General features: G+C 36.9%; 1 protein-coding gene across 2 annotated transcripts in view; it reads right to left on the bottom strand.

Moving 5' to 3' along the window:
* Positions 1–2,696: 2,696 nt before the first annotated feature.
* Positions 2,697–9,832, bottom strand: part of LOC119650688 (uridine phosphorylase 1) — a 119,629-nt gene continuing 112,493 nt past the window's right edge. For both annotated transcript variants that reach the window (XM_038053651.1, XM_038053650.1), the window contains one exon: positions 2,697–6,683. In XM_038053651.1, the coding sequence (XP_037909579.1) occupies positions 6,501–6,683 (183 nt within the window). In that variant the 3' untranslated portion in view covers positions 2,697–6,500. The remainder of the gene's footprint in view (positions 6,684–9,832) is intronic.

The raw sequence follows: 9,832 nt of genomic DNA, 5'->3' as shown, positions 1-9,832 counted from the left end.
AAGATACTGAAGAATATATTATAAATGGAACTCAGCAACGTGATACCTCTATAATTGCTGCACAACGTGATATCCTCCTTTTTATATATGGGACAGATAATGCCTCTTTGCCAGTCGTCAGGCATTCATTCGTTGTCCCACACCTTGAGCATAAGTTGATGAACCGTTTGGTGTAATTGGTCGTCTCAATATTTAACCAATTCGACTGTAATTCCATCGGCTCCTGGTGACTTATGATTTTTAAGCCGATAAATTGCACGAACTGTTTCTTCTATACTTGGTGGGCAGTATTTGTCCCTCGTCTTCAGTACTCAACCCATCGCTCCAATATGCCTATTCTGTCGGAAATCAGATTTCCCTTTTTGCTTCGGCGGGATGAACATCAAAGTGTGTAAGGCTTCATCCTGCTGACTTATTGTTAAAACTTGCACGGCTGGTGCGGTTGCTCCTTGTACTTTTCGAGTTCACAGACCTATTGGTTCTCCCAGGCTTCCTTCTTCCGTTTGTGAAGTCGCTTCTCTGCTCGCCGGAGTTCGTGATAAGTCTCTGCGCGTGCCCGCGTTCTTTGAGAATGCAGCATTACTCGGTATGCAGCATTCTTCCGTTCCGTTGCTAGCTTACATTCATCGTCAAACCAGCCGTTCCGACTTTTATTGCGGCTGGGGCCAAGTATGTTTGTGGCCGTATTTATAATAGCGTTCTTCAGGTGATTGTGAAGATCATTTGTTGATGCTTCATCTCCAGGATCTCTGCTGACTGCGGTTATTACGGCATCCATTTCTCCTTTATAGGTGTTCCGGAGGGCTGTGCTGTTCAGTGTTAATTCTCACCTCATTGTCAAAAGGGATTCTGGGTGGTGTCGTATTTCGAGCTCGGAGCACTATGCCAACGAGATAGTGACCCGAGTCTATATTGGCCTCCCTATATTTTCTTACATTCATCAAGGCTTAGAGGTGGCGGCGTTCGATCAACACGTGGTCAATTTGGTTGAAAGTAGTCCTGAAATTGTTCCTTACGAAATTGTTCCTTAATGTTCAAACAAGTGAAAATGTAATCTACTGGAATTAAATGTCTACCATCTTATCTTATTTACAGGTTACTTTTCTGATCCAGTAATGACAGGTATGAGACCACACAGAAGGAAAACTTCGGAACCTTTTGTGAGAGAAACTATTTCCACGCTCGAATCTAGTGGGCATGACTTACTTTACATCCTATCTGATGATTTTTAGACTCTGAAAACTAAATATGTGGCTGGTATTGAACTCACATATGGTCATAGAAAGAGTGGAACGCATTACACTATACTATAATACGAAACAACGATTTTCACGATTTTTACAACATGAAATGACGATTTTCACGGGTTTTTTAAAATAAAGTTTTTGGCTTCAACTGACCAACTAGGTTGTTATCACACACCGAAATACGTGCTCGTGTAACCACGTGGTGGCATCCGTGACATCAATCATTATTGTCACTTCTAATTACAACCAGTCGCATGCCCCACCCACCCCTTGGTACGACTTTTTATTTATACAAATTCGAGTCTAGAGGGGAGTCATACCTCCTTAATGTTATGCTCGTTGGCCAGTATCGTGTTGTTCTCTACTAGCTGAGTTGCGTTTGGAGTTCACAACGCTTGAGGTTCGCGGCAAACCGCGACCATTATTCGTAAACATTATTATTCGTTGGTCATTAGTTCAAAAACATTTAGACGAAATGTCGAGCCAGGATTAAATTCTTTTCGATACCCAAAAGGACGAGGTTGTTGAGATAGTCGTTACATTAAATTACATGACATACATGTATTTCCTAAATAATTACTTCATTGGCATCAGGGCTGATTAACGAAAATCCGTCAACAGAAAACCGGATAACGGACGCACCAGGACTTCTCCCTGTGGAGTTCCAGGACACTACTGCTGTGCTCCTTAGTAGGAAGACCGAAAAAATGCGCGGAAGGAATTTCAAAGAAGATAATGCTAATTATAGATCCGCCTGCAATGGGGTGGAATCCGATCCTTTTCTCTTCGATGCTGTCCCAAGCGTTGGCTTTAAATTGTTTTCATTATACGAACATCGGGAAAGAAGAAACTAAGAGACATGAAAAAAACTCATTCGAGACCCTCGAATAAATGATCTTAAAAAATGCTAAAATAGCTGACAAGGGATGCATTTTACATTTAACTTAACAGCCTTTCCATTTGACGCGCGATCCACTCGATGCTTAAATTCCGACTCACCAACTGCACTTCTATCCGCTGTCGTCCTTAAACGAGTTTTCCGACTTGACGCTAATCCAGCTAGATTTCAGTGCAAGCGTGGACAATGTTTCACTTAAGTCAGAAACAAGCGTTTAAATTGCATTTCGCAATGGCCATTTTTAAATTAATATTTTAAAATGAGTGTTGAGCCGTTGAAGAGACCTAGGTAAGCAAAATCTCTCATCCGGTCGTCACTGAACAAAGAGAATCAACGGACGCTGATGCTGAGATGCCACGCACACGCTTACGTTCCTTTGCGAAGTTACGATTGACGAACTTTTATCACAAAAATTATACCTTCCAAGGTTTATAAGCATATAAGTGGGCATGTTATCATTTCGAAAATTTACTTCACATTTTCAAAATGAACGTTTTCATTATCCCAATTAAAGATTCAGAATGTGGACATTGATAATAAAAAAACATGACTTGCTTACGAAGTCTTTTTAATATTATTTTATTTACAAATACAACAAACACGTTTTAATGCAATATCGTAACAAAATGTCTCTTGTTTTTAAATCATACAACTTTTATTTAGTGGGCTTTAATTCAGATTATATAACGTTGATCAAAATACCATCAAAAAACTCCTAATACAAATCGAAAGTTTTTTCTTTTACACAATAGATTTAAATCAATTTCTCTTTGTTATGTGCAGACTGTTTACTCTTGAGTTAATGATTTTTATTTAAGCGTTTTTGTGATTATAAGTAGGAAATTTTAAAATTTGGTGAATTACTTTTTAATGTGTTGTAGAATTATTAAAGAAGTTCATTGATGTATTTCGAGGTCTTTCCAATAGTTAGTGAATATTCACCATATTAATTTATTTCACTTTTGACTGCATGCACTAAATATCTGAAATGCACACATGTTAACATAAAGATTGAATGCGTAATTAATCTTATATTTTCATGCACGATTCCTGAATTTTGCTGTTTATGGAGACTATTGCTCTAGGCTGATGATCAGCACAGAAATGCCATTATAAGTTAGTAAACTTCCAGAGATTATAAAATGGTATATGTTTTAATGCTTCAAATACTCTTATTTTAGACACTTTTATATAATGGCAGTACAAACATCACCACAACATGCTTTAATGCCATGATTAATGGAGCAAATTATGAATCTATCAATCTGTTACTTGTAGAAACATTGTGACACAAAATTGGAGTCATGGGTTTGACCATTTGCGGTTTATATTATCTAAAAATTTCTTTTACACCGCATAATAAAAGTTCACGATCAATTTTAAAAACGTTCGTACTTCACTTTCCACCGATATGCATTCTAACATTACTCTTCATATGAAACATGAAAATTTGGCAAGATTATATTAGGAAAAACAAATAAATTTATTATTTTTTCGTAACATTTGATTACAAAAAGTGTAGGTATAATAATAAGGACGAAGTAATTTACGGTATTAGTTGTATTAGTAAGTATATTCTTCATAAAGAGAGATATGACAATTCATTAGTTCGCTATTGATATTTTTAAAGGTTCCATTTCCATTTTTCAGAATACCTCGATCTAGTCAAATCGAGCTTATCAAGTCAGGAATCCTTTGAGTATTCATTCACTATATAGAGGGTGAATGGTTTCCATTATTCTAAATGTTTGCAATAACAATGGTAACAATAACATTATTTAATAATAGGCATTATTGTGCAAAATAACATCTAACTATAGGCATTATTCAATTCGTTTATTCTTTTATGTTTCATTTAATTTTTTTATAGTTTATGATACGATATTAGTTTTGTTGTCCAAGTCAATGAGTGGATCACTTAGATCCTCTACTTATAAATATGTTTTCCCAAGGAATTCAATTTTAATCTGTGCGATTTAACACGCAAAGGTTTAACGCAATTTACATAAACAAATATTTTGCATTTTGCTGTAATGTATGTACTATCTCTTCTCTGCAATTTTTTTCAAGTATATATGTATGTTTGTTATTAACCTGATATTCCTTACTTTTTACCGAGTCCAGGGCAACTGCTTTGGCTTTTAGCAATTTTTGAATTGATATTGCGTTTCCCTGTAGATTATCTCAGGAAGTTGAAAGTAGTTCACTGTAGAATGGTTTATGCTGTTGGTTAAGTGCTCATTTTGGATTATTCAGAATGGAGCGAAAAATATACATACATATGCATATTTTGATTGTGTCAAAAAACACATATTTTGTACTGCTCTTTTGATAAGATAATAGAACATTATCGGTTAGTGATGCTCACCAAAACATTAATAAATAGTATTTATTGTAAACGAGATAATCCAGAGCTCTTGCAATTCTTTTGTTTAGAGGAGCGTTATGATCAACTCAAATTGTATATCTAATATTGAAAGTTTGCTCAACCCCGTTTTAGACGTAGCCATCCGTTGACAGCGTGTTCCCCAAATGCGACAACTCCATTAGCTAACCTAAAGGATATCTACGCGGACTGCCTGCAGGTTTTGTGCGGAGTGTGATGGAACCTCTATGCACGTCCTGGAATAGTGTCCGGCACTTGCGCAAGGTAGGTCGAAGTATCTGGGACAACACTTAATACCAGATGCAAAGTTCACAGATCTTGAAGTAGGGAATATACTAACGTTCCGGACGGTTATAGGCTTGTTTGAGATACTCTAATTAATAGGTACACTATAACCAGTAAAAGGGGCACAATAGTTCTTTAAGGACGCGGTGCGACTTTCCCTTAACAGAATAATAATAATAATAGCTTAACTTCTGCAAAATACTAGGAAAAATAAATTGTGTGTGTCGATTGGGTTCTTTAAATTTTTTCACAATGAGTTGATTGTTAATTGTTCCACTCATGCTGTCGAACGCGATCATTTAATAAATGCTCTTAGAAGCAAGGGATCTATTGATTTACATTTAAACGTTTGCTAAAAACACAGTTTATACTTAACGATGCTACACCACCCCATTTAAAAATTTCCGCGAGCTTCACTACTTATTATGGACTTTTTCATCAAATGAGTTCAAAAAACTATAGTGGGCAGAAAAAAATACTTTAACAAATGCGGTGCAGCAGATACATTATCATCAAAATGATTTATGGCTGCTGGAAACCACAAAGTTTAATACTTTAGGGAATAGAATATAATGCTTATTTGGTTGATTAACCCTTTCTTTTACTAACTGACAAAAAAGGAAGCTAACACTTCATTAAGAATCCTCCTCATGCAGCCACAGATTTGAATTTGCTATTACATATTCGAATTCCACCCAATTACGCTGTGATGTCGAACTTATCAACAAAAGTGGCTGCAAAATGATTTCTTAAAGAAATATCAACTATCGGGAATCAGTTGTTCCTTCTTCACTGATCCGCTGAAAAAGAAAACAACTGATTCTCGAAACATGCTATTTGCTTAATAAACCACTTTGTGACCAAAAAGAAAAACCTTCCTTAATTCCATTACTGGAAATATTGGCTATCACTCTAGAATTCCAAATATCATAGAGAAATACGATATCGCATCTTCCAATTTCTTTTTTTGCTTATACAAGCAAATTATTAATCAAACAGCGAAAAATCTCTCATTTTAGGCCTTTTCTCTGCTACTTCCGATAACGTTGTGGCGTGATTCCTTTATCGACAGCACAGTTTGATATTTACCGGAATAGTGCATGTGGGCAGTAGCTGCGCCTACTCAATATTCAATAACACAATTTTAAACACCCGAAACTTAAAGTAGCAGAGCTTTGTAGCAAATAACCAACCACTTCTACCAAGGGGTCAGCTCCGAAGAACATATGTAATTCCAATATATACTTTTGTTTGCAATACATAGAAATATCATTTTATTATTTACATACATCTACATGTTTATGTATCAAACAGATAAACTTGAATTATTAATATAACTTATAACATAAATTAACTCAATGCTTAGGATTTCTTTTTGTAAAACTTACAACATTATTCTCATCACCATTCACATTCGACCTGTTTTGGAAATTTATATTAACCCTTATTTCAGCAAATTACTCAACATAAAATATTACAAATGCATTAACAAACTATGCTCACGTAAAATAGTAACTGTGATTTCTTTAGCCTTTTCTGGGAAATTAAACTTATTTCTTAAATGCACGACTAAGCGAAAATAATCAATTCGCATTTAATAATACCCTTTCAATAAATTAAGCCCAGTTAGTGACAGTTTGAATTTATAATGACGAGTAGATTTATTATATCATGTTTATATGAATTATTCATGTGCCTGAGATTCTTGCTGAACTAACTTGAAGCGCCTTGGGGATTTTATGGATCCATGCTGACTGTAGAAGGATTTCAGCTGCCCTTGGTGGGAAAGAACTTTCCGAATATATCTTGAAACTAACATTTGTGGTCGTTGTTGCCATTCATTCATAACTTCTTTGGGTGAATTAACCTGAAAGGAAAAGACAGGTAAGTCAAGCGGGGAAAATTAGATAAATTTCATTTGTTTTATATTTTCTTACAATATTCTGAATACAAAAAAAATACAATTAAAGACCATACTACAGATTATGAATTACATTGAAATATGTAACAATCACTGTTTCGAAAATTATGTTACAAAAAAGTTATATATCTGTAGTGACTCGTACTTCATTATTCCTGCTTCATCCCATTTCGGGGGACTATGAGAAGCGAGATTTAAATCGGTCAAGTACGATTTGAAGCGAGTCAGCGGAGAGCAGTAGAGAGAGTTTGAATTTGATTACACCATTACATGTCCTGACTCGCCTAAGCTCGCAGTTTCAGATGCAATCCATCTTAAGAAGAAGGCGAATATGTGATATCTAGGACCGACTTTAGGGTATGCGTCATAAGTTTTGGTGTGAATGGTGACGTGAATACCTTAGATGACTCCAGCAACGGTCGACATGTATGCAGAAGCAGGAAAATATTGAGGCAGATATAGTTCCTGTAAACGAGGAAATGTTGAATGTATATTTCCGCAAACTATTATCGCGGAAAATACGATTAAGGTAATAACAAATCGGAGACTGGAAGTTCAGCGCTTCAGGTATGAAACTCCCACCTTTCCAACAAATGTCAAAACTAATATCTTTCATTTAATACTCCACATGATCCAAGATTGCACATTATTGAATGCATTCGGGCGAATTAATCTTGACAGAGGGGGATCATTTGCCGTATCCGTAAGCGCACGTGCATGTTGCTGCAACATGAACTCTTGAAGTTCAACAGAATTCAAGGCAAGCGTAGCGGAATGGGGATCATCGATTCGTGGTTGGACAGCTGTACAACGGCCGGTGAGATGTGGAGAACAGTTTTGGGTGGCACCGGGAAGAGTGGTGAAAGCAAGACTGTGGGGAACGATCGAGGAATTTCCCTGGAGCGAGAAGAGGGCTGAAGCGATTTTCACCTGTACCTGCTTCGTGGAAATCACTGGCTATTTTGCGAGTACGATTTTCATTTTTTTCGGAGGAATTAGAGTTTGGTAGTGCAAGAAGCTTTGACTGGCGAATGAGAATTTAAATTAGTTTATGGAATTTGAGTTTGTTGTTAGCGAGTGAGTGTTTTGCGATTCGGAGGGCCAAGCGAACACGATTTCAGAGCGCCAGATTTCACGAAGAAAGGACTGTAACCAATTAACGATACCACTGTATGAGGTAATAGTGCAGTCGAAGGACTCGTGAGAAGAGTTTTTATTAAAGCTGAGTTGTGTAAATCGCAAACAAAAGCGCAGTACGGGGTATAACTGCAATGTTGAAAGGGTTGAAGGTGATCGTTAACGTCGCCAGTGCTTAATCATCATCCCCTTGCAATTAAGGCAATCGAGCGTGGCGAACGTTTTGCTTCTTGTTGAATATTGGACAGACCAAATCCACTTTCATTTGGGTGACAGACAGCAAACACTATTCTTCAGTTTAGTGCATTTTATTTGATTAGGTGCTGTTGTACGGCGCTTTACTCAGCCAATTCCGACCCATCCACCAGCCCATTCATCGGAGTTGATTCAAGAAAACTAACGTTTTTTTTGTGGCAAGCTGTTGGCGTGGTTCATTGCTAATCTACTCAACGACCTGCATCGAAAACCAGCCCTAGAAGATTTTGAAGGGAATATTGGTCGAGTTTTGGTGTCTCGAGGAAAATGATTACTAGATAATTTAATTATGCAATTCGTACTTTAGTGGTCTAAATATTTCTATCCACAGACAGAAACAGGACAACCATAAACACATGCCACGCCGAGATCCGGCGTTTTTTTTATTTTCCAGTTTTAGCTCGTGTTCTGGTTTTCATCGTTAGACCGTTGCGAATTTCTTCGTTTGTAGACACGGTAATTTTGTATTAATGACATGTGAGGGATCAAAGCACTCAAAGGACCCACCACCCACATTCCCGAGCCCGGCTAGTACAGAGGCGTACAAGAACGTGTCGACCGAGCACTTTGATGGAGCTTCAGTCTTTGCGGGCGGACCTTCACGGTCAATTTCGCCAAACCTTTTAGGTTTCTGAGATAGCTCTTCCCTCTAGGTCGTTCTCGACCAATTAAGATGATCTTCTGGTCCTCCTATTTCCCGTAAGTTCATTATAAAGTCCCCATCTTCTTATCAAATTTTGTGTCAATCGGTGCAGTCGTTTCTGAGAAAAGCGCGTCTGACAGGCAGACATTCACCCGATTTTATAATATTTTGTTTCAGACAAAACCTTAAACAAGTTGGGAAACTAGAAGCTGGACGCTTCAAGTATGAAAAGTTTTGTTTATTTCTTATATAGAAGCATTTGAGTTGATATTTGTCCTATTAGAACCTAGTGCATAATGTATATGCATATACTATGTTAGAATATTCACATTCCCGCGCTATTGGCATTCAAATTTTTAGAATTTGCACTGAATTCGACTTCTACCAAACTTGGCAGGATCGTGCTTTATTAGAATCAACTAAAGACCGTTTTTGAGAAAAATGCGTATGACAAATAGAGAGACAGTAAGTCGATTTTAATAAGTTTTTGTTTTACCCAAAACCTTAAAAAGAGTCAACTTGCGTCTAATGAGAGGTTTTAATGAGATCTTGAGGCAAGTGGATGAAACTGAGCGGTTGAGAAATCGTATATGTCGCGAAACCTCGTTTACCACCACTTTGAATTCTGTCGCTATTTTGTTGACTTTAATGATGCTACATTATCAAACTATGTAGGAGAACTAGTTTATGGTTATTCTCGATGCCAAGCATGGTATCAGCTTAGAGAATATTTTGAGACGATTCGAGAACAGTTAAAAGTTAAATTGGTAAGCGGGTTCTTTTCAATGTGAAATTCCCTTGTTGAATACTGAGGAATAATATACAAACTTTTACCTTTACCATTAGTTCAAGATAGGCAGGAGATAATAATAAAGTCGTCGTCTGATTAAATAGAGGCAAATAGCAATCGAGACCGTTTCAACCCTTTGAATGAGAAAGACGTAATTGTTTGATTTTAACTGAATTTCACCTGGTTTGCCGTCCAATTAGGTAGGCGGGTTTAATTAATAATTTGCCTCAGCTAGCACCCTTTTGTTCATTAGGGACTTTTTCAATACGA

The sequence above is a fragment of the Hermetia illucens genome, chromosome 3, assembly GCF_905115235.1.
Source record: "Hermetia illucens chromosome 3, iHerIll2.2.curated.20191125, whole genome shotgun sequence".
NCBI classification, from domain to species: Eukaryota; Metazoa; Arthropoda; class Insecta; order Diptera; family Stratiomyidae; genus Hermetia; species Hermetia illucens.
The sequence above is the reverse complement of the archived record's forward strand: the minus strand, read 5'-3'. Positions and strand labels throughout refer to the sequence as shown.